Raw genomic sequence first — 27396 nt, forward strand, 5'->3', positions numbered from 1 at the left:
ATTTCACATAAATACCCACTTGAATCAGGGTATGATATGTGTGCCCACTGAAATAGAACAAAACAATTGCAAATAAAGAAATTATTTTAATTTCCTCCCATTACATATACACTTAGCAACAAAGCGAGTGACCCAAACTGTGCAAGTATTGATCACTCCTTTTTTAGGATTCCACCGAATCCTTTAATGTCTTACAGCACTGGACACACTATACTTTATGGATGAAATTATACATCTATCTGTCTTTTCCTACAAGACTATAAACAACTTGAGGGCAAAGATCTTGTCTTCCTCAGCTGCACATCTTCAGAAGCTAACAACAGAAAGCGACAATTACAATACTTAAGGTTTCCTAACCTATTGACTTGACTTTCCCGTTTAACAGGTGCTTTTCCATGTGGCCATTATAATTAATAACAAAAACAACAAATAACTAAGTAATGACTACAGGGATCTGTGTTAAGTACTTTACACACATTAGTCTCATTTAAATCTCACAATCGCGCTATAATGTAAGTACTTTATTTTAGTGTTAAAGTAACAGGAACTGAGAAATATTAAGCATTCTGTCCAATATCACATAGCTAATAAGTATCAGGTCAAGTTCTTGAACCTGGGTCATTTGACTACAACAATCATTCTCTTATTACATCATGTTCCTCAGTAACAAAAATTAGATTACAGGGTATGGATTCTGTGGAAAGAGGAGCTGGAATTAGAGGAAAAGAAAGAGAGGGTGAGCGCAAGAGTGAGGGAGGGAGGGGGGAGAGAAGAAGTACAGAGGTCTAAACAAAAAGATCCAACAATTGAAAATAAAGGAAAAGCAAAAATAATAGTTTCTGACCTATTGATTGGGTTTCCCCCCCCAAAAAATTTAAATAGATATTGTCTGTCAACAACAGCTATGGTCATCAAAAAACGTAATCAATGTCTTTCACTTAATTGTTCAGTATTGCTCCTAGTTCTTTATGTAGTCATCAGCTTCTTTAGATGCATGTGTATGTTTGGTGGTTGTTATTATAAAACGGGAGGATCTACAAACAAGGTATCAGCCTTTGAGGCTGCCTTTAATTTTCCGGCTTGGACCTTATACATCATTGGTAAAGAGCAGTGGGGCAAAAGTGAGAGTGCAACACAAATGCCCAGGGTTATTGTAAAAACATAGACCCTGACCTTCATCCCCAAAGACCCATTATCTGCATATCTGTAATGGAATTAAGGGCTTGCAATTTTTAACAAATAGTCTAGCTGACACTGATGTAGATCATCTTCTGGTCACACTTTTGATATCCTATTTTAGACAAAAGGGGAAAGCCAGTCATTCTCATTTCTAACTCGGTGCTTATACCTCTCAACAGGACCATGGAATACAAATTAGAAAACAAAAAGATTGAGTGGGAAGGATGATAAGGTGAAATGGGCCAAAGAAGAAGAGAACATGTCATAGGGTAACATTATCACATTTTCAACCAGGAGGTGACTGCTTCTTTTCCTTAACCATGTTTCTACCATATCACCAGTGCTCAGGATTGCAAATCAGAAGTAAAACTCCATATTTAGAATAGCAGTTGGTAGAAAATTATCAAGAAAAATATGTAATTTTAAGGAAAGTATTCAATTAATGCTTCAAATTATGTGTTACAAAACATAGCCCTACATCATCTCATAGGGCCAGATTTTTCTCATAAGGCCAATGCTCTTTTTTTAACCATTTTCCAAGAAGTAATAGAAAAAAAACAAAGCCAAGCAAAAACCAACGTGGAATACAAGAGTGTGTAGGAAGGGGAGGCATGCAAATGGCAAACATCATTCATTCATTCAACAAATACATGAGTGCCTACTATATGCCAGGCATTGCTCATTCACAAGCAGTTCAGCCTTGATAGGGAGCCAAACACTAAACTGAAAATTCGGATTATGGAAGTGAGTCAAATGTTAATAGCCTAATTTTAGAGGCAAGGTAAATTGAAGATAAGCAGTTACACTACCCCAGTGACTAGTAACTCAGTCACCCAGATTATTACACACAAATAAGGTCAAATCGTAGGTGGGGAAATTGCCTTTTCAGACTTAATCTTTACTTGAATCTTTGGGAAAGAGGAGGGTGAGGTCTACTTGGCCCAAACAAGAAGGAGCAAGCTGCAAGTGAAGTTCCTTGGAAGGCACCAGATGGGAAAAGGAAGGGATAAATTGAAGCACCATGAGTCAAACCATTATCTACCCATCTTCTCAGCCATTTTAGATTCTCAATGGGTCATATTTTTAACAAATTCTAATTCTGAAAAAATGATAAAGAAAATACCATAAAAACAATACCCACACCATGTTTATATATTAAAACATCCACAGACTTTGTTTAAAAAATCAGAATCCAGTTTAATAGCTGTCATGTTGGATTTGCATTATTTAATTTTACTTTGAAAGTAAGTCAGCTTTCTAAAATGTATGTCAAGAGTGGCAGCGTTTCTAATTTCTCCTCTTGATTCTTTAGCCAGAGACTTCAGAGTTAAGATGTCAAAGGATGCTGGACAGTGGAAAACTACCAAAACTGCACACTTTGATTTTGCAATCTGCATCAGCTCTAATTATCGTAAGCTAAGAAATATCTATAACAGCGGTAGATAGGATAAAAATAAGTTTTAAGAGGCTAGTTTAAAGTTGGATTACAATAATCACATAGCTCAGTTTCTTTGCATAATCTATAACCATCACTGGCATGGTAGCAAACAGAATTAGAAGATTTGAAAAGGAAGGCAGCCCACTTTGACAGTAAACACAGCCCAATACTTTAGAGAAGTTTCAAGGAATGAATTAAAGAAAAAGTTAAATGTAGAATTTGTTTTTTCCTGTACATTATACTTATTTCATGGCTTTGTCAATTAACACCTATAGGGCAATTGTGTGTTGAGTCACTAACTCAGCCTCATCTTCATTATTTTCAGCCAAACATGGTGAAGCAAAGATGTAATATGTGGGCAAAAACCCCTTTTACACATCTCATCCTTTTATCTAAATCTTGACAAACAAAAAATGTCGGGGGTGTGGAATACAGATCTTTTTTCTTCCCATAAAGTTGACATGAAACTACATGCACCAGAAATAGCTTCAGGGTGGTAAAACTTACTACTAAACTTCAGGAGTTTAAGGAGCGCCTGCCTGAAGTCATAACAGACCCATTTGTCATTTCAGCTTTGTCCAAGTAATATATCATGTGATTCATGAACTCATGGCAGCTTCTAAACTCCTAGTTCTATTTTAAATATTCTCTATTTGCCTATTTCCCCTTCATCAGTAGCAACTTAAACCTCTTGTTTGAAAAACAGATTACAAGTAATTTGTTACAATTCTTGTGATAAATAGGAAAAAAAAAATCCCAAAGGGGAAAGTCCTCCCAAATGTGTAGTCAAAATATGGCCCATTCTGAATAGCTATGGTTCAATGACAGTGAGCTTAAAACAGTGTTTCCCCAAATGTAGTCCATTGAAATACCATGACCTTCACGGATTCATCTGCAGTGCCTGTTAAAAATGCAGAACCTTAACACCTTCAATCATATTCTCCAGCATGGGCCTGGAAATCTGCATTTTGACAATTGACCAGGTGATTATCATTCACACATTTGAAGAACAGGGGCTTAAGGTATAATATTACGAGGAACTAAAGAACAGGAGTATAATAACACCCACAGACAAATTACAAACATTTTGACATTGAGAAGGCAACAAAGTTACTGGTCTTCTGTCAAGGAGTTATTCTGCCCATAGACTAGATTAAGCCCAGTCCAGTCATTTACTTCTATTTCTCTCCAGACATAAAATACATTTTCAAATGGCCACGAGAAAATAAATCCAAGAATAAATTAAGTGTGGGTGTGTTAGTTGGCAATCTGTTTAAGGTGATGGACTGCTGTTCAAATGTTATGCTTCAATTATCAACAGAGTAGAAATGACTAAACGAGAAGAAGTAAGACCAAAACTTAAATGAAAATTTGTTGAACGAAATGCCTCTGAATACTATTCTCAGATGTGGTCATTCCTTTGATATATTTATGATCTAATAACATTGCTAATTACACACAGAGATCTTAGAGCAGCTTTTACGATTGTCAACCTTTTCACTACCCATGTACTAAGCTGGTTGAGGTATGAGGTAGGAGTTAAGATTCAGTCTTTTTCCCTGTATAACCAATAGACCCAGCATTATTTATTGGGAATACTGCCTTTAGCCCTTGCATTGCAGTATAAACTTTGCATTAATCAAGTGGTCACATAAAAGTGTAAGTCTGTTTCTGGACTTCCGTTTGTCTATTAGTCCATTAATCTATCATTTAAGCTTGCATCTATACCATGCCTATATCAAACTGTCTTAATTATAATATTTTTATATTAATTGTAATATCAGGTAGTCTAAGTCCTGGAACTTTGTTCAATATCTTCAGGATTATACTGGCAGTTACTTTATTTCCACACCTCAAAGATGTCAACTAATATCTTATGGTTCCTCTCTGTTTTGTTGAGAAATCCACTCTTGGTCATTTGCTTTTCAATATATTTTATTGGCTACAGAAAATACCCAGCCATTATATTTTCAAATATTACTTTTGCCCTATTCCCTCTCTCTTCCCAATGCTTTTTGTCATACCCCAGATATTCCTTATCTTTTTATTCTATATTTTATTTCCTTATTTGTCTTTTGTGTTTCAGTCTGGATATTTTCTATAGACCTATTTTTCAGTTCAGTAATTCTCTCTTTAACTGTTTTCAAACTACAGTAAAACCATCTACTGAGTTCTTAATTTCTTGTGTTTTTCAGTTTAAAATTTTCCATTTGATTATTTTGTATATATCTGGTTTCCTGGTAAAATCCTCCATCTTAGCATCTATTTTCTTGAACATATTACTCTTAGTTATTTTAAGATCCATATCCAATACTTGTGGATCTGTTTGTTTCTTGATCTTATTTTTGTTACACTCATATTCTATAAGCCACTGAATATTTATGATTCAGTCAACCTTTGACTGAATGCCAGACTTTTTTATGACAAATTATGGAAGAGCTAGATCTACCTCCACAGATGACCCACTTTATTCTCTGGCAGGCAGAGAAAGTAGGACTGATAGCCTCTATTACATTTTAACAAATGAATTGATTTCATTCTTTGTAAGGTTAGTCCACCTCTTGTTCACTCCCATTCTAAGGCTCCCAACTTAAAGTCAAGGAACAGACAAACAGAGAGCCAAATCATGAGTGAACTCCCATTCACAATTGCTTCAAAGAGAATAAAATACCTAGGAATCCAACTTACAAGGGATGTGAAGCACCTCTTCAAGGAGAACTACAAACCACTGCTCAAGGAAATAAAAGAGGATACAAACAAATGGAAGAACATTCCTTGCTCATGGGTAGGAAGAATCAATATCGTGAAAATGGCCATACTGCCCAAGGTAATTTACAGATTCAATGCCATCCCCATCAAGCTACCAATGACTTTCTTCACAGAATTGGAAAAAACTACTTTAAAGTTCATATGGAACCAAAAGAGAGCCCGCATCGCCAAGTCAATCCTAAGCCAAAAGAACAAAGCTGGAGGCATCACACTACCTGACTTCAAACTATACTACAAGGCTACAGTAACCAAAACAGCATGGTACTGGTACCAAAACAGAAATATAGATCAATGGAACAGAACAGAGCCCTCAGAAATAACGCCGCTTACCTACAACTATCTGATCTTTGACAAACCTGAGAAAAACAAGCAATGGGGAAAGGATTCCCTATTTAATAAATGGTGCTGGGAAAACTGGCTAGCCATATGTAGAAAGCTGAAACTGGATCCCTTCCTTACACCTTATACAAAAATCAATTCAAGATGGATTAAAGATTTAAACGTTAGACCTAAAACCATAAAAACCCTAGAAGAAAACCTAGGCATTACCATTCAGGACATAGGCGTGGGCAAGGACTTCATGTCCAAAACACCAAAAGCAATGGCAACAAAAGCCAAAATTGACAAATGGGATCTAATTAAACTAAAGAGCTTCTGCACAGCAAAAGAAACTACCATCAGAGTGAATAGGCAACCTACAACATGGGAGAAAATTTTTGCAACCTACTCATCTGACAAAGGGCTAATCTCCAGAATCTACAGTGAACTCAAACAAATTTACAAGAAAAAAACAAACAACCCCATCAAAAAGTGGGCGAAGGACATGAACAGGCACTTCTCAAAAGAAGACATTTATGCAGCCAAAAACACATGAAAAAATGCTCATCATCACTGGCCATCAGAGAAATGCAAATCAAAACCACTATGAGATATCATCTCACACCAGTTAGAAAGGCAATCATTAAAAAGTCAGGAAACAACAGGTGCTGGAGAGGATGTGGAGAAATAGGAACACTTTTACACTGTTGGTGGGACTGTAAACTAGTTCAACCATTGTGGAAGTCAGTGTGGCGATTCCTCAGGGATCTAGAACTAGAAATACCATTTGACCCAGCCATCCCATTACTGGGTATATACCCAAATGACTATAAATCATGCTGCTATAAAGACACATGCACACGTATGTTTATTGCGGCATTATTCACAATAGCAAAGACTTGGAACCAACCCAAATGTCCAACAATGATAGACTGGATTAAGAAAATGTGGCACATATACACCATGGAATACTATGCAGCCATAAAAAATGATGAGTTCATATCCTTTGTAGGGACATGGATGAAATTGGAAACCATCATTCTCAGTAAACTATCGCAAGAACAAAAAACCAAACACCGCATATTCTCACTCATAGGTGGGAATTGAACAATGAGATCACATGGACACAGGAAGGGGAATATCATACTCTGGGGACTGTGGTGGGGAGGGGGGAGGGGGGAGGGATAGCATTGGGAGATATACCTAATGCTAGATGACGAGTTAGTGGGTGCAGCGCACCAGCATGGCACATGTATATATATGTAACTAACCTGCACAATGTGCACATGTACCCTAAAACTTAAAGTATAATTAAAAATAAAAAATAAAAAAAATAAAGTCAAGGGTATTTATTAGGCCCCTTTTAATTTGGTCTCTCTGATCTCCTTGTTTGTTTGTTTGTTTGTTTCCTCTTATGAGACTGCCAATATCTTTGTCCTGTTTTTCAGGTTTTTATTTTTGCTTCTCAGACTGTTGCCCTGCATGAATCAAGAATTTGGCTAGTGCCTTATGATGAAGGTGCTGGCTGTCAGGCATATTTCTTCTCTAGGCTTTCTCTCAAGGAACTTGGCTTCTCAAAATCAACTTATTTTGTCCTAAAATCCAGTCTTTATACCCCAAGTCCTTTGAGGTTGACAAAGCTCTGCTGGATTATTGGCCTCTTCACTGCTTGGCTACTTCCCATATCCCTATCACTCCCCTCCAACCTACCTAGATGCAGCTAACTAATAGACTGAGGGAAAACGTGGCTTGCAGAATATGAGCTTATTCCTTCTTTTTTTTTTTTTTTTTGAAGACAGGATCTTACTCTGTCAACCAGCCTGGAGTGCAGTGGCACCATGGTGCCATCTCAGCTCACTGTAGCCTCAACCTCCTGGTTTCAGGTGATCCTCACACTTTAGCCCCCTTCCCCAAGTAGCTGGGACTACAAGCTCACACCATCATGCTCAGCTAATTTTTTGTATTTTTAGTAGAGATGGGGTTTTACCATGTTGTCCAGGCCTGGTCTCGAACTCCTGGGCTCAAACAATTCATCTGCCTTGGCTCCCCAGAATGCTGGGATTATAGGCGTGAGCCACCACTCCCAGCCTGGCTTATTTCTCTTCTGAGATCTTAGTCCCTCAAGTCCCAGTTTACTCCAGCTTTTCATTCCTCTAGACATTTAAAAAAATTAATTTAATATGTGTTTCCTAAGTTGCTCTTAGGAAAAGTAAATACACTGCTATTAGTCACTTTAGCATACTTCAGTGACCATTTAGTTCCTAACTTGGCCAAACTATAATCATCCCTATCCTTCCCCTCCACCCACCATTCTCCACATGGCTGCTAAAACATGTACTGTTTTTTTCAAGCCACCTACCCTACTTACTACTTCTCTTTTGAGGACACAATTCAGACTTACACTTCACTAAAAAAAAACAAAAGGGGAGGATTAGATGTAGTCCTTCAATTTTCCTTCCCTATATCTCACAATTTAAAAAATATGTTTATAATTTAATAATGTATTCATATTTAAGTTCTTCCTCTATTATCTTAGAAGTAAAAGTATCCTTACACTCTTCCTTCAATACCGCTTCTCTCAGATATTTCATATTTTTTAATCCCCAGCCTCAAATTTAATCTGTAAATATTGGTTTTGCCTTAGCTACTTTCTCTCAACTTATAAATATAAACAAGTATTGGGCATCCTTAAAAAAATGAACAAAATTTCATTAGTTCTTACAATTCTTCCAGATCTTTTCGCTCCTACATCAAAGATTTTGGAAAAATATAGTCTACACTTACTGCTTCTAAATCTCATTATTCCATAAGTTTCCAACCTACTGTCCTCTGCCTTCTTCTATTACCCTAATCGGTTCATTCTCTCGAACCTAACTTCAATGCCAAATTCAGTGAGCTTTTTCTCACTTTACTTAACACATATGCAACATCCTTGGTGCAATTATCTTTCTTTTGTGTCTAATATATCATTATTTTGTGATTTCCTACCTACCTCTCTAAATAGTTCCTCTATATCTTTCACCAGCTTTCTCCACCTCAACTCATCACTAAACTGTGGACTTTCTTCTTGTGTCCTTATAAATCTCTTATTAGAATTCTTCAAAAGGAAGCGAGGCCTTTAAACACTGTATTGCTCATGTAGTCAAAACCAAGTTGCAAAGGAATGATCGCAGATATTTATATAGTCTTGAAAACACTCAATATGCACCCCTCATATCACATGACATGCATTAATTGTGTAGTCTAGTTAATCTCAGATCCTTTAAAGTCGATTATCTTCAAGATTTAAATGGCAGCTACAATGCATTCCTTCATATCCTCAAGGCTACAAGGGGGAAGAAGTATAAACATGACAAATATGAGGTTCTTGATTATATGTTAACATATAATCTATTCTTAAGTAATATATTTTGAAATAGTTCAATCCTGTTTAGTTACTCTGAATCAATTCTGGATTTTCTTTAACACTCCTTTAGTTCTGCCTTGCACATAAATGTCAGTGTCTCCCTAATCTACATCTGTGAGCCCTACCTCCATTCCGAAATCTTAAATCTGCTCTCAAATGCCTCAAAAATACCTTGAACACCTTAAAGATACCTCAAACTCAATATTTACAAAGCAAACTTATTTTCATCATTCTTTTCCTAAATGTAAGACAAAAATTAATACAAAACAAAAAAAAACTAAAATGAAAACTTGTTATTTTTCCTCACTTTCTTTCCTATTTTATTTAATGATGTCATCTTTTCTAACCGTCTGGCCTAGAAACACAAGAGTTGTCTTTTCTTCATGATTCAAATATCCAATCTGTCTCTAAGTTTTAGCTTTTCACTTGCAAAATGATGTTAACTCCTTCATTTCATTCAAAATAATTGCCCCGATTCAACTAAGCACCACCTCTCACATAGACTATTACCATAATCTCTTAGTTGCTTATTCTCAAGGCACCTTCTATAATGCAACCACAACTATCCTTCTGAAACACACTTTTGACCTTCACTGCCTACCAAGTCAGGCCTAAATATGGTGAGAAAGACTTAAAGGCTCCCTCCCCACCCCCCATCAAACCCAAGGTTCTCCCTCTAGTCAGTGACCCTTCTCAGCCATTCACTGGAACATCACTCTACGGCAAAGAGGCATCTTTGGAATCTACACATTTCAAACATTCCACACAGGCATATTGATGGCAGAAATATTCATTCTAACAGAACTTTGCTGTACTTTTAGTTGTACATGTTGTTATGTTTTCTTTTGACGTTTTAGCTGATAGCTAAAGTTTATTCAAGTTGTTGTTCTTGTCCCAAGAATATCCAAGATAAGAGTCCAAAGACGGTACAGTTAAGAAATATGGGGAATGAGATGTTCTCTCCATTCTTCCCTTATCTAGTCCCCACTTCCCTAGTCAACTAGTTGTTTTGTTTTCCTATTGGGTGAAACTGGCAACTTTAAATCAAGTTCCCCAGAGGTTTTATCTAGATACAGCTGCATAAAATAAAAATAATTCCACATAAAGCTTCAACCTGCTGATTAGGTATTATTATTTCCATCAGAGGTGAAGAAATTGAGACTCAGAGGCATTTAGTGAGTTGAGCAAGTTCATTCAGAGTTGGGGTTTTAAGCCAGTCTTTCTGAAACCAGAGTTCTTGCTCAGTCAAATATTCCAGTACTAATAACTTCTACCTCTTTTTGTCTCTATGAAACTGTAAACTCCATGATAGCAGTGAGCACAGCCTTCCTATTCACTCCTGTGTCCAAGAGTCTCACATAAAGTCTGAGATATAGGAACATGATACACATTACTAAAAGAAAGGATGATGGACTGACCCTAACCGATACTGTGGAACAGGTCACCTTTATCATAGGCACAACAGTCTCCACTCAAACTTCATTTTACTCTTTGGTAATAGGTCTCAACCCTCCTGGTGTTTGTCCCCAACCTGTTTATTTGGATTGTAATATAAATCAATGTCAGTCATTTCTTCCAAGTATATTTGTAATTAACCTTTATTTGTAAGTATTAATTTTATATTAAAAAAACCTGAACCTCAGCTTACCTCCCTTCATAATAACTCCAAGGAATAGGCAGAGTGCCACAGGACTTGTTTACATGTAGCAGCCCCTGCTCCCTCCAGAAAGAGATCAAAATTATAATTGTTATGGCTATAGATGCTGAAAGACAATTCCTGGGAATTGCTGGGAGTGCAGAAGCTGGAAAAGTTAGTGAAGAATCCAATGTGGTTTAGTAAACAGAACTTGGGCAGTAATTCTGTGGGGAGAAAGGAGTAAAGATTTTACAACAACTTGAGCATTGTCTAGGAACTCAAATGTGGAATGCCTTTCCCTCATTTGAAATTACAATGCAGTTTTATTAACACTATGTTGAAATCCCTTTATTAGGCAGTCTCCAAGTTAAGCTGTACATTTCATTTCCTTTTTTCTCATAGGCTGAATATGTATAATAGTGCTTTCTAAAGTCACATTTCCTTTTGTAAGGGAGTGTAAGGCAGCATGACACTATCAGAAAGTGCCATCAGTCAAATGGATGTCAGCAAGACAGCACAATAGTATCCACTCATGATCAACTTGGTACATTTCGTACTAGCAATTGATTTAGTACATTAATGAATAGCTAACTGAGAGTTGGTATACAATAAAAATGATTTATTGCAAAGATGTTGATATTCATGGGAAAAAAGGGGGTAATATACGCCAAAACAACACAAAGAACACTAAATGTAGATCTAAAACAGAATTGAAAGTGTCGTTGTTGCCTGCAGTGTCATTTTACTTAAACTTCTGTGATATCTTCTTGGAGGGAAAAAACATATCTTTGGAATCTGTATCTATGCTTGGAATGTTTTAAATGCTTAGAATGTACGGATGTTTCTTGGAATCTTTCTAGATTGAATAGAAAGAGTAATTCTCCAGAAATTCTTATATACCGTGATAAAACATATTAATTTATTCATATTATTCATTTTAGCTATATGGATTTAAATATATATGAATTCCACTTACTGTAGGCAAGAAAAATTATTCTTTTTCATTAAAAAGAGATTCTTAACCTTAATGCTATTGACATTTTGGGCCAGGTAACTCTTTGCTCTATGGTGTTGTCCCTGACTTCTAGCTGCTAGATGCCAATAGAAATACCCGATTTTGACAAAAATGTCTCTAGAATATTGCCCAGTGTGCACCAGGAGGCAAAATTGTTTCCCAGTTTAGAACCACTGCACTAAAGCAAGACATAACTCTTGATATTTATTCACTAGCATAAATCATAAAAAAATAGGTAAGCTCCCTAAATAATATATATTGGACAGATTATGTCAATCTCACTTTAAATATTGTTCTTATGATTTTCTTTTCCAAAATTGAAATGCACCCCCTACCCATTCCATATATTAAAAGGCTACCTAAGTTATAAAGCCCATCTCAATCTACATTCAAGCTGTAAAGTCTTCTCTTATTGGCAGCATTTTTCCAAAGGGTTATTTAAGCCCATTTCATCTTCCCACTTACCCCACACACTGCTCACAGGCAAAGCTGCTGCACAAGTAAACATTGAAGTGAGGCAAGTTTGAGTTCCAGCCCCAAAACATAACAGCTCTGTGATTCTGGACTATGTTAACTAAACTTTAACCAAAGTTCTTACACAGGGCCTGTTGTGGGGTGGGAGGAGGAGGGAGGGATAGCATTAGGAGATATACCTAATGTAAATGACGAGTTAATGGGGGCAGCACTCCAACATGGCACATGTATACATATGTAACAAACCTGCATGTTGTGCACAAGTACCCTAGAACTTAAAGTATAATAAAAATATATATATAAATAAATAAAAATAAACAAAAATAAAAATAAAAAAATTAAAATAAAGACAGTACATATCTCAAAGTATCACTGAAATGAATACATAAAGTATGTATAATGTAAAGTCCTAAGAACTTTGCTTAGGATTTTTGTTTATTTAAGAAACACTTATATTGTGCATACTATGCCATAATTTCATTTAAGCTTCATAAATAATAGTAGGATTATTACTCCCATTTAACAGTTGAAGAAACTGAGACATAAAACAGCCAAGTAACTTGTCCAAGTTCACATGGTTAATAAGTAGCAGAAGGGAGATTTGAACCCAAGCAAGACACTTTCAGAGTCCTTGTTTAAACCACTAAACAATGCTTCCTCTTTGTTATAAATTACACACTCCATAAAGTTACCCACAGTAGATATTATCATTATTTTTCTTGTAATTTTCAAGGTACTAAATAAGTACTAACTACATAGCACATACTCAGCAATTACTGATGTGGACATTAGTCAGGCCTTGCTGGAATACGCGCTGGGTTATATTTCTTTAATATTTCATTTCGAAGTTAAAATCTCAACGTTGTCATTGCGTTTTGCATCTGGAGATTTGCATTATTCTTATACATCAAGTAAAAAATATTTTTGTCTGGAATTTTATCTAAATTACTTCATTAAAATATATTGATATATTAAGTGAGGAGTGAGAATGAAAAAGTGCATCCAAGGAGCCAGTAAAATTTACAGAGACCCTCAGACCACAGCTCAGCTAAGTTTAATCCATCATTTCAGTCTCTACATTACCTAATTTTTATTTTTAAGAAAGATTTTATAATATTAAGATATACTAAAATAACATATAGTAAGCATTTTCACATAAATGTCTAAATTTTTAGAGCAGCAGAAGTATTCTCTTAGACATAAAAACTTTAAGAACATACTTGTCCTTGGTAATTTAAGAAACATTTAGCCTCTGTTTAAATTTAATTCCATTAGATTTTAATCACATACTTTCTCTACAGAAGTGGCATATGGTTTTTGATCAATTGACATTATTGAAATATCATAGAATATTATTCACTGTGTTCATCCGACCTAAAACACACGAATACACACATACACAAACAAAAAAAATCTAATAAAGTATAGAGACGGAAAGGATTAACTGTATTCATAAAACCACTTAACAACTTTGTAAACTACCTGACATTCTAAGCAGATGAGGAAGGAACAACAGTGCCTTACTAACACATTATATTTCTCCACTACACAGAAAAGACAAGATAAGAGATGTGAGAGAGACATGCGTTATGAAACACTTTACTCATCTTGAAATTATCTTCCACGAAAAGACCATTGGGAAATAATTTCATTATACTTAGAATTTTTAAAATCTTGGGTGGATACTCTAAAACATTCCAAAACCATTAATAAACTAAAACTCATGTTCAGTCATAACCTGAAGACTGATTTAAGGAAATATTTATATCAGAAAAGATATATTTATATAGATATATATAAAATATATCACAAAAGATATATTTATATAGATATATATAAAATATATCAGAAAAGATATATTTATATAGATATATATAAAATATATCAGAAAAGATATATTTATATAGATATATATAAAATATCAGAAAAGATATATTTATATAGATATATATAAAATATATCACAAAAGATATATTTATATAGATATATATAAAATATATCAGAAAAGATATATTTATATAGATATATATAAATATATCAGAAAAGATATATTTTAGTATATACTTTAGCCAAAGTATAGACCAACAGCAATGTCATTTATAAAAAATAAGATTTGAAACTCCATAATTAATGTAAAAAAGATAAATTCACTCAAAGGTGTTGTAAAATTTCCTGTGCATGCAACCTCAGAAAAATTCTAGTTAGTAGTGGATAGAAATAAGAGTCATTTATAATCTTTAAAAAGTGAAGTATAAAATTGTTTTCTAAAATTCTGTCTCACTGAAGCAAAAAAGGAAGCAATATCAAAAAAAAGTAATAATCACACACTTTCATATATTTTACTCATTCATCCAATATTCCCTGAGATCTTACTACTATGCCAGAATCAGAATTAAGCTTCTTTTTTGTGTGTGTGTGTGTGTGAGTAAGCCTCAGGCCTTAGTCTTAAAAGTGCATGATTATACTCCCATGTGACAAGTGTTACAAAGAAATCTAGACAGCTGCTGAGGGAGCACAGGGAGTGAAATGTACCCAAGTGTTTTCGGAAAAGCGTTTAACAATGGAGATACCATTCTCCATTTTGTTCTCTCAAGCTGAGAAAGAAGGGTCCAATAATTTGCTCAACACAGAAATTCATAATGGACATTTCTTGTCTCTAAGGTGAAAAATTGAAAATTAGTTAAATGCACAGATTACCCAAAAGAATATTCTTGGTTCATACAAAGATGACGTTGAAGAAATAGATGTCTTTTCATAATTGTGTTTGAAATAACTGTGATAATAATGGGTCACATTTATTGAGCACTTACTGTGTGTTAGGCATATAAGTACTTTGCATACGTCAACTCGTTCTATATCTCAATATCTCCCAAGATAGTGGAAGGCAGAGACAGGAGAAGTAATCTGCCCAAGGACACAGGACACGTGAGTAGTCTGCCCTCTCCATCTTTCCTGGAGCTTCTGATCACTGTGAAACTCAAGAATAGCTACCAAACAGATCATTTATTTTCATATTGATTCCTACATGCTCTTATTGCTAAAGAAGACTCTTAAAAGATTAAATAGATAATGTTTCCCTAAATATCCAACACCCTGCTTCTCACCCCAATATTTACAAATAGGAAGATTGAGTTCTAAGCTCCTTTTTCCACGGGAATGATTAACACTTTGTATTGAGAGGTGGGACCTCTGAAGAGGATTAAGCAGGTCGCCCTACAGGTGAGAGGACTGAGGCTGCAACTTTGGAGAGATAAAGCTGAAGGAAAGAGGGTTACCCTTCGGGAAAATGTTATGCATTTGGGTTTTCTTTAGTTTCTACAAGTTTTAGAAGCCCACACTTCTTGTGCATTGTACACTGCATGGTGACTACAGGATGGCCATGGAGTCTGAACTGTAAACACCATCACCCGGAGAACAGCAGTAAAATCTCCCTGGTGTGCTGCGTGATCGCTGGGGAAGACTGCTCTGAAAGGCATTTTAGTGCCTGCCAAAGAGTGGATGGCCAGAATCCATGAAGACAACATTTAACAGACGGGTTGATGCCAGTGATGGCAAACAGCAAAGATTATGCAAGCCCTGCTCCTAATTTATAGGCAATTATAAATGCCTAGAATTCTTGTAGGACCTTGGAGTGAGGGAGATCACTGAATTCCCCCACCTTCTCTAGGGAATAGGGCTCACAATCAAAATTAATGTGATTTGGAAAAATCATATAAGGGGAGATTTCATGGCCCTAAGCAAGAATATAGAGACTATCCACACCCTTACACGGTGATGTGTTCACTTTTAGAAATTTTTCCACAGGACTTCAAAGACATAAAAAGCAACACAGCGTGATTTAAAAAGAACTGAACATTTGCACATATTTAGAATATCTACTTTATGCATGAGCATACTGTCAAAATAAACTGTTAAAAAACTTTCATAGTTATTTCACGAATCTTATAAATGTTCAACATGCATCCCTCACATTACAAGGCCCACATCAGAACTGTTGCTGACTCATCCTAGACAACACATCTCCACTAAAGGAGAGGCGAAGGCACAGTGGGTTCCTTCTTTCCTCAAGGCCATAAGGCAGAACAAACTCAAGTTTTCACAAGTCCCCACAAGAAAGCACGTGGTCTAAAACATTCAAAAAACTTTTTCATTCTGTTTGGAATCACCCTGGTTTTGTGCTTACATTCTCTGACAATGTGTGGAAGGTGAAAGTTTAATCTTCCCTTTGGGAGAACAGCCATATTTTCACTAGCAGCAAGGATTTACCTAAACTTCATACAGTGGAAACATATTACACCATGAGGATGCCACATCGGAACCAAAGCTCTTTGCAGGAGAGAATAAAACAGTATTTTACCATGCTGCAGTGGTTAAAAGCAGGGTATCTAGAGTGACGCTGCCTGGGTTCTTAGATGGATCACAAATATCACACAATCAAATATCACACAGTCAAATATCACACAATCACCAATTAAGCTGAAAGAGAATTACATATTAAACTATTTGTGGAAGGTATCTTTATATGTATGAGGGGAAGAATATATTTGTAAATGTGTGTGTGTGTGTATAGTACATTTCATGCATTAATCATTTAACATGAAGTGAGCACTGTGAATTTTGAAACAATAAAAAATATGTTCTTGTTTTCTGATGGCTTGTAATCTGGTATTTTCATGATTTTAGTATAAAATAATTTCAGAATTTAACATTATAATTGTGGTATTAAGGTATTTGTGTTTATTTCTATCATTCTCATTGATAATATAATGAGTCATGTAATTAAGCATCCTTTTATAAGAATTTCAAAAATAAACAGTATTAATGTATTCATGATTATTTCATTTTACAAAAGTAAAATCAGCAAAAAACAAAAGTCTTAGAATCTTTGTTCCATCATGGATTTTTAAAGTCTTTGCTCTGCTCACAAGTCCTATAGATCTCAGGGTAAGCAAACATAAACTAGAAGAAATTGCCTAGACCTTGTCTTTCAAAATGTGGTTCATGGGTCAGCAATGTCTACATCAGTTGTATGTTAGAAATTCGGAATCTACTCCCCAAACCTACAGAATCAAAATCTGCATTTTGAATAAAAACCCCCAGTGACTCATATGGACATTAAAATTTAAGAAGCACTGTTTGTGGAAGATTAGGTCCAGCCTTAGAACTGCAAATGGCACAACCCTTTAAAATTAGAAACTTGATCCAAATCTTGCCAGGAAGTTATCAGAAACAGAATATCATTTACCTACAGGCACAGACTTTTTGAATATTAAGAGCTTGAGGTTATTAAGAAAATCTTAAAGAAGTATGTTAAGATATTAATACGATCTTATAAAATTGGCTTGAATACAATGAGTTCATAATTTTCCCAAGCATATGTATTTTTTATTAGAGTTTAAATGTGAGCATTAAACACTGTTGTCATCTGAATACTTAAGTAAAGTTAGATCCACCTGCAATCCTACACCTGTTCTTGGAAGCTCTAATGTTTATGATGCTAATTCTGTAAAGAAAAAGAGTTTATGTGTCTAATAAAGGGACCAGACAAGGAAAGAATCCTCAGTATATATATACCCATAATTAGGATAGTTCTAAAACTCTAATATTCTGTGGTATTTAGTCACTTAAAAAACACTATGGCATTTCTTATCTAATCTCATCGCAGGGAGTGAAACATGGCTCTAATAGTTCTGAATTCTAAGGCTAGCCTCCATTATCATTCAGGATCTGTGTTTTCCCCAACACTTTCTAAAAGAAGCAGAAATTCAGTAAGGTAGCTATTGCATTTGTGTCAGCTATTTCATTTGGTTATAAAATGAAGTTTGTGGCCAGAGTTGTGTGTTCTGTTTCTTACAGGCACAAAGAAAATTCTATGACCAATTGAAATACTACACTCACTGCAGCCATTCTGCAAACATATCTTCTGTTAAAAGAGGAAAGGGACAATGTAGAATATAGAGTTTAACACACATTAACCCAACATTTAGCACCCAACATGATGCTGACATGTAGCTTGTTACATATCACAACTACAACAACTTCCTGTAGGTTTAAAAGTAAAAGTTACATTAATATTGCCAAATTAGTGCAAGCTACTTATTTCAAAGATAAAAATAGAGCGATGATTTTGAGTCAGGTGTAAATGTGAACTTCAGACTGCCTCTTCCTATGAACTGTAAACATAAGAATGCAGAAGGAGTCATCACTAGAGCACTGGGTATAAATGCTGCATTTGAGTAACACTGAAATTAGCAACCATGTCTGGGAAGGAACTGGCAGCTGTCTTATTCTTGGCTTGTCAATGCCCTCAAGTGAAAACAAGGAATGAAAGAGATGCTATAAATTAAAATGTCATCTCTGACTCTTCAAAAGACAGTTTATTGGGTGTTGCTGATTTTATTCTGAGGTTTTAACAGTGCAGAAGCATATTTCTAAATGTAGGTAGTTAGGGTAGCATGATCTATCAAAGGACAAAATAAAAAATAGATATAACCTTAGCACTATCCTCTTTAAAAGGAGATATGAATATTTTACCAAGAATTAACTAGTTGATTTTTTGTTTGTCTTGGTACCGTTGAGAAGGCACTCAGACACACAAGCAAGGCAGAAAACTCCAATAGTAATCTATCATTCTTCTTTACCAAGATGTAGAATTTTATGGAACTCTACCTTTATAAATAAGTGCAGACACTATGAACAACAGAAGAGGATGTAGAGTTCTGCGATCCTGGTCTTCACAGATCTTAGGACTTTTAAAAATAGTTCTTATAGTTCTATTCTTGTCTATGTTTAAAGAACTGCTATATACAAACACCCCAAATTCAGCTATTTGGTAATTTGTATAGATCAAGCTCTCCAAGAAATATCATCAAAATTCCTCTCAGAAAAGTGATGGCTAATACCTGTGCCTTTTCTCACCAGAGTCTCCCACAACTTTTCAAAAATAAAGTGGTTGGCACTATATATCATCTATTCACTTTTCCATAGTAACTTTATCACTACATTTATTTCTCTAAAACTCCTTCATGTTCTTTTTGTCTCTTCCCGACTCTTGTGAACTCATTAAGGTGATATAAATGGTCGACAATAACTCCCTCTCCCAACACACAAAAAAGTAACAATTCAAAAAAAAAATCCAATTACAAATGCTGAATAAAAATTCCAACAGAATGCCATAACACTGTCCTTTCTGCCACAGCAATTAATCTTCAGTGGCCATTCCTTCCATGGGTCCTTCACTTTAAAAAGGAAGCTTCTAAAATTAAGAGTCTAATCTGTGTTATGTACACTGTGGGGAACCAAAACCTAAATGTTCCCTGTCCCAGGAGATTAATTAATATCTCAGATTCATTCTTCTAGTAATATTATCAATATCAGTTCAAAGAGATTTAAAATGAAACTTTCAGCATTACTTTTTTCCCTATTCTAATTATAATAAATAACCATTGCCAAAGTGCCTGGGCCTACCATGAAGTTGCTAGAAAATCAGATCCACACCAGTTGAAAGAGACTCATGGAGTATAAAGTTTGAACTGCTGTTGGACTCATCTTAAGCACAATAACAGCCGTTGTCTCTACACAACAGAACGCTTCATTGATTAAAAAAAAGGGGTGGGGGGATTGCTGCTGCTTTATCTAACAGATAATAACTGTATTTTTGAAAGTCAAATTAGCTCTGTCTTTTGCATGCCTGACAAGCTACTGACACAGAATTTAGTGGAATTAAGAATGGCTTTTCCAACACACAGCGTGACCTCTTTGATTGTAAAACCCATGCCTTTTCTTAAGAGTATGGTGGGTAATAGTGTCTAAATACAGCTTCTAATGAGGCTTCTCTTTCGCAGGGGCCTTTCTTTCAGTAAATTCTCATTTAAAATGGTGAAAATGAAAAGAAATGTAAAAAGCAAAATAAGAATAACTTCAGAAAAATATTAATAAAGGGATGATTAGATGGGTTAAACTGAAGTCTGAGATAAAATTTAAAATGTAAACATCTGATCGAAGCTAGTTTTGAAGAAATTGCCATTGCTCTCCTCACCTGTCATGAAAACCACTGCTCAGCCAAAACTCTTGCTGTTAGATTCTACCTAACAATCCTCTCCTTGCTTCAGACATTTACCAACTTCCTGGACTCTCCTCATTCACTGATGGTATGAGCCTTAAGCTCACATTCTTTCTTTTCTTAGTATCTAACTCCTCCCTCTTTACTGGCATTTTCATTGCCATTTCAACAGGCTGAAGTCCCTCCTGTTCTTTGAAAAAAAAGAAAAACCTATTTTCCACATTCCTCTCCAATATATTTAACATACTACAATCACAACATTTTGAAAAATGAAAATTCAGTTGTGTGACTTACTACTTAAATGCCATCAAATTCTTCCCATTGCATTAATGAAAAAATCTCAGTCCTGAGTTCTTTGTCTTACCAGGGCTTATCATCCTAGTCTCATCTGCCCCTCGAGCCCCCACCTCCGTTATCTATTCTCTAGTAATATTGGGTCGCTTCTAGCTCCTCACAAGCATTCTGGTCTTTTTGCTTTGGAACACGCTGTTTTCTCTGCCTAGGACTTCTTCTTGCTCTCATGACCAAGATACTTCTCCTTTAGGTACCAGTTTAAATGTCATTTGGGCTGGGAACCCTACCTGTTTCCTGGACGATACATTGCAATCTCCGTTCTTTTTCCAAAACCTGTTTTGAGAGTTAAATTATCCATTCCCGTATTAACAATCTAAGATGTTAAAAAATCTAAGACATTATTAAATCTAAGACGTTATCAGATTCATCATCATAATACTTTGTTGTATCCATTATTATTTGTATTCCCACTTGCATGAATTCCAACGATTTAAATAATAAGATTCTACAAGGAAAATTGCCTTTTTTAAAAACATGGAGAAAGATACTGTCAACAAGTTAATTCAGCATTATCCTCAGGCTGTGGATCGCATCATTTCAGGCTGTCCTATACCAGTTTCTATGGCTATTCCATACAAAATAAACACACTCAAAGGCATAAGAACTAGAGAAAAACTACATTTTAAAAATTCTAAATGCATAATACCTCACAGAGGCAGCTTGTTTAAAGTATTTACTCAGTATTCTTTTAGAAGCAAAATTAAACGAAATTTCTTTGAATTCCCAAGATGTGTACGTCACAAGAAAGTCATTTTGTCTGACTCCAAGTGATCTCGGCTAATTTAAGGCCCAGGTAAAATGCTGTTCTGACAGATAGCATCAGAGAACTGTTCGAAATGTTCTCATTCAAAGATCTAGACAAACATAACCACATTTGAAGAAGGCAGAACCTCTGATTTGTCAAGGAACTCAAGCAATTAAAGGCTGAACCATAATTATATGTTTAACAGCAAAGAAAATAAGGGCACTCTTACACATGTCACCAAAGGCCCCCTTTGTCACTTTGGCTAATTTAAGTCCCAGGTAGAATTCTAATCTGACAGATAGCATCAGAGAACTGTTTGAAATGTTATCATTCAAAGATCTAGAAAAACATAACCACATTTGAAGAGGCAGAACCTCCGATTTGTCAAGGAACTCAAGCAATTAAAGGCTGAACCATAATTACACGTTTAACAGCAAAGAAAAAAAGGGCACTTACGCATGTCACCGAAGGCCCCCTTTGTCACTTTGGTGGCACGTAATACCACTACCGTAAACTTGTGGGAATACTGGTGCTCCACCTGGGAATAAAATGACAGTAAATTTAAAATAAGCTTCCAACATAGAACCTCATTTTTTCCTTGAGATTAATTTAAAATATTCTACTTAAAAACAAGTAGCATGCATACAAGAAACATTCTTTGATGTAAGGCTGCTTCTTTCTTGACTCTCTTCTCTCTCATCACAGAATCATTGAGTTTAGATTGTGCCTTAAAATGTCACTACAGCTTGACTATGAGCATTTCTTTGCAGTCCAGTTTATCAAGCACTTGGTAAAAAATGTAAATCAGGACTGCAGGTATTCTAGGAGCACAATCAGGCTTTGTACTTGTTGACTAGGAAGCCCTGGCTTATAAAGGTGAACTCAGGGCAAGACATTCTAGATTCGTTTGTTGTTGTTGTTGCTGTTCACTGAAGCAGTCAATCAAAAGTCTTTTCTGCATGACATTTCCAGTACAGCTTTCAAAACCCTATGGAACCAAGGCAATAACCAGCAAACAAATTGCACTAATTGTAATGCATTTGTTAGAAATCATATGCAAGAATATTAAAATTTGCTATTAGCCTAACACCTTGCATAAACATAATAAACATTAACAGGTAGAGGACTTCATTAGACACTTCACCTAAATGGGAAACAGTTATCAAACAATTCTACTCACTAAAGCAGAATGAGGAAGCAGGAACTCACATAGTTCTTGGAGCAACTGAAAAGATTACAAAGTCTTTATCTAAAACTCAAACATTTCTTGTTTTAATCTTAGGAGAGGTCAATTTCCTTAATTTTAGTAGGTTTGCTTAACTGGTTGAAAAGTTCATAATTGATTAAAAATAGGCTCAGATACTGACAATACTGAAAAGTGAGCAGTGACAGTCTAAATTCAAGGAGGCAAAAAAAATTGTCAAAAGTGTAGACAGATTGATAAGGACCAGCAGTAGTAGAATATATGGACAAAAATTAGACAGCACTCAATAGCTTCTGTAGAAATCAATCCATCAATAATGTAATTAATATTTCAATTTATAATACAGCATCAAAGAGGTGAAGACATGAATAATGAGCATACCTTGTTTAAAAAGGCAGGGAAGCATAAAAATCTTTCAAAATAATGCTTATTCAACTTTATTTAAAAAAAGAAATATCTTCAACATCCAAGAGTTCTGAGTAGCCAAAGTTTTATTATACATAAATGATCAATCATAAAAATATTTGAAACTAAATGAAATTGACAGTACACCTTGTCAAAATTTGAATGATGCCTTGAAAGCAGTACTGAATGGGAAATTTATAGCACTGAATGCATATATTAAAAAAGAAGAAAGAACTAAAATCAATAATCTAAGTTACCACCTTAGGGTACTGGAAAAAAAAGAGCAAATTAAATCCAAGGTAAACAAAAAAATAATAAAAATTAGAACAGAAATCAATAAAATTGGAAACAGAAAATAGAGAAAATCAATGCAACCAAAATTTGGTTCTTTGAAAAAATCAATAAGATCAATGAGCCATTAGCCATGGTAAGAAAAAAAAAAAAAAAAAGGATGAGAGAGAACAAAACTACTAATACCAGAAATGATAAGGGACATTATTACAGATCACGTGGACATTGAAAGGATAACAGAAGAAATACTACAAACAACTCTATGCTCACGAATTTGATAACCTAGATGAAATGGATCGATTTCTTAAAAGACAGAATCTATCAAAATTTACATAAGAAGAAATAGACAATCTAAATAGGTGCATATCTATTAAAGAAATTGAATAAATAATTAATAACCTTACAAAACAGAAAGCACCATGTTCACATGGTTTCACTGTTAAATTCTACCACACATTTAAGAGGAAACTATATCAATTCTTGTATCGATTATCTACAATCTCTTCCAGAGGATAAAAGCAGAGGGAATGCTTCTTAAATCTTTCTTGGAGGCCACCATTACCCTAATTCCAAAACCAGGCAAAGTCATTACAAGAAAAGAAAACTACAAGCCAATATTTCTCATGAACATACGTGCCAAAGTTCTCAACAAAATATTAGCAAATCAAGTCCAACAACATATAAAAAGAATTAGACACCGGGCCGGGCCCAATGGCTCACGCCTGTAATCCCAGCACTTTGGGAGGCGGAGGCGGGCGGATCACCTGAGGTCAGGGGTTTGAGACCAGCCTGGCTAACACGGTGAAACCCCATCTCTATTAAAAATACAAAAAAATTAGCCAGGCATGGTGGTGTGTGCCTGTAATCCCAGCTACTCGGGAGGCTGAAGCAAGAGAATTGCTTGAACCCTGGCAGCAGCGGTTGCAGCGAGCAAGATAGCGCCATTGCACTCCAGCCTGGGACTCCAGCGGGACTCCGCCTCAAAAAAAAAAAAAAAAAAAAAAAAAAGAATTATACACCATGACCAAGTGGGGTTTATGTCAGATACACAAGGCTGGTTCAGCATTCAAAAGTCTATTAATTTAATCCATCATATCAACAAGCTAAACAAGAAAAATTACATGATCATATCAACAGATGAATAAAAAGCATTTGACAAAATTTAACATCCATCCATAATAATAAAATTTCAGCGAGCTAGAAATAGAAGGGAGCTTTATCAACTTGATAAAGAACGTCTACAAAAAAACCTATAATTAATGTCATATTTAATGATGACAAAATGGAAGCTTCCCCGAAAAGATCAGGAGCAAGGCAAGGAGGTTCCCTGTCATCACCCTTTTCAACATTGTACTGGAAGTCCTATTTGATGCAATAAGATAAGAAAAGGAAATAAAAAGCATATAGATTGAGAATGAAGAAATAAAACTTTGTTTACAGATAACATGAATGTCTATGTAGAAAACCCAATATAATCAATTAAAAAAAAACTCCTGGAACTAATTATGTGACTATAACAAGTTTGCAGGAGATAAGATTAATATACAAAAGTCAATTGCTTTTCTACATACCAGAAATGAACAAGTAGACTTTGAAATTAAAAACACAATACTACTTACATTAGCACTCCCCAAAATGAAATAGTTATAAATCTAACAATGTATGTAGAAGATCTATGTGAGGAAGAATACAAAATTCATATGAAATAAATCAAGGAAGAACTAAATAAATGGAGAGATATTCCATATTCATGGATGGGAAGACTCAATAATGTAAAGATGTCATTTCTTTCCAATGTGATCTATAGATTCAACAAAATCCCAATAAAAATCACAGAATACTCTGTGAAAACGAGAAACTGATTCTAAAATTCATATGAAGAGGCAAAAGACCCAGAATAGTAAACACAAATTTGAAGGAGAAGAAAAAATTAGAGGACTGACCCTATGCAACTTCAAGACTTACTGTAAAGCTACAGTAATCAAGACAGTGTGATACTGGCAATAAAAAAAATACAAACAGAAAAATAAACAAACAAACCAGATCAATGGAACAGAAAAGAGACGCAGATAAATAAAGTCAACTGATCTTTGACAAAGGAGAAAAGACAATAAAATGAAGCAAAGATAGTCTTTTCAACAAATGATGCTGGAACAAATGGACATCCACATGCAGAAAATGAATCTACACAGATGATAACTGGGCCTGAAATACAACGAGAAAATGCTCTTGAAAATCTAACTTAAAAATTAGCTTTCTCCACAAAAGGAACCATCTCAATAATAATTATTATACATAATGATGCTCCCCTCCCAAAATCATCTATGCTTTTTTGCATATCTAAGAACTTCTAATATTACATGGGTTTTCAAATACCTAGGAACCTTCCTTGTATCATAAAAACTATGAGCAATATTTTTATCCATTATTTAATATTTGATTCTTGAAGTTGCTGCAAATATATTCATATACTAAATGTTATTAATAACATGTACAAAAAGATTGTTTTTATTATAAGGACTCATTGAATGTGAACCATATGTCATACATTCTACTAGACACCAACTGTCATTTAATATTCCAAACAACCCTAAAGAATAGGTGTGATTATATTTATAAATGAGTAAAATGAGATTCTGAGAGGCTCAGTAATTTCCCAGTTACTCATAGATAGTAAATGGTGAACTTTTACTAGAATTCAGCCTTGCTGTTCTGTGTCTGTGCCCATCTCTTCCTAAGAGCTTTAAGAATTAATAAGAGAGTAACCATAATAAAGTAAGCACATATTCTTGGAGAAAGATGTCCAGTTTCAATCGATGATTATCCAAATAGTCTTTTGAGAACCGCTTACCATGTTTCCTGGGGCCACTATCACATGCAATTTCAAACTAGTCCAGACCGCACTAGGTTTCAACTTGGATAGGAGATGTTTGGTTACATCTCACGGATAGTGCCAGAGGAAATTATATTACTGAATTCACAACCAATATTCTCCAAGGGAAACTAATGACTCAGGACAATGGTGGTTGGTAGTTGGCAGAGAGAGATGTCATATTTCAATTGAGATGTCAAATCTAAGCTCAATCCGACTTAGTCACAAAGATTAAGCTTTGCCTTCAGGTTTTGGATTACTTTGAGTGTCTTTCTGCATTTAAAATCATTTCCATAGTAAAAACCAAGACAATTTTTCATTTCAAAATTACAATTTCCTATTCATTAGGAAAACAGCTACTGTATTAAATTCATTCTGGATAAGTATATTGATATATGTAACTATGATTGGCATTGAAAAAAAGAACCAATTTATACCAAATCAATTCGATGATCTTCCTAATCTGTTTAAAACTCTACTGTTATAAGACAAGAACCAAAGAAACAATCATAAAATAAAGTTGATGGAAAATAAAGTAGATTCTGAATGCAAATATTGTTTTTCTCTATTCAACCTAACTTTGCCTAATTTTTAAAACTAAAAACTGTTAGTATGACAAAGACTACAATATGTGATTACTGAACCCAGAGATTATGATCACCACAACTGGCAATAGGCACCTTCTCAGAAATTTTTTTTAATGGTTGCATTGATGTCATTAATAAATCCTTAGGGTTTTTTGGTAAGATACTTATTTTCAGTTTCACTTTCAGGTGTGGAGTTTCATTCTAATATAACTGTGAAGCACAGTCATTTTGCTATTATTCACCTACACTTTTTAAAGAATGATCAGCATTATCTATTTTTAGTCTAACAATACTATCTAATCTTGTTTTAAAAATTCTCAGACATGGGTTGGCCATGTGCAGAAATTATCTCAATGCTCAAAACACCTAATTTGGAACATAATTTGTTAGCTCTAGAAGACATCACTAAAAGAAAATCAAAATCAGAAATATGACTTGAGATTCTTCTCCCCTTGAACAAGAAATTTATCACCTGCACAAGTATATACATTAAGTTTGGCAATATATTGTATTTTATATATATATATGTATATATTTTTATTTTATTTTATTTAGACAGAGTCTCATTCTATCACCCAGGCTAGAGTTCAGTGGATCAGATGATCTTCCGACCTCAGCCTCCCAAGTAGCTTGGATTACAA

General features: G+C 34.9%; 1 protein-coding gene across 2 annotated transcripts in view; it reads right to left on the reverse strand.

Annotated features, from left to right (window-relative positions):
* PLA2G4A (phospholipase A2 group IVA) overlaps positions 1 to 27396 on the reverse strand; it is a 161463-nt gene that overhangs the window by 97804 nt on the left and 36263 nt on the right. For both annotated transcript variants that reach the window (XM_001165694.7, XM_009439765.5), the window contains exon 3: positions 21853 to 21934. In XM_001165694.7, coding sequence (XP_001165694.1) covers positions 21853 to 21934 — 82 coding nt within the window. The remainder of the gene's footprint in view (positions 1 to 21852; positions 21935 to 27396) is intronic.

Source organism: Pan troglodytes, chromosome 1 (assembly GCF_028858775.2).
Source record: "Pan troglodytes isolate AG18354 chromosome 1, NHGRI_mPanTro3-v2.0_pri, whole genome shotgun sequence".
In the NCBI taxonomy this organism is placed as follows: domain Eukaryota; kingdom Metazoa; phylum Chordata; class Mammalia; order Primates; family Hominidae; genus Pan; species Pan troglodytes.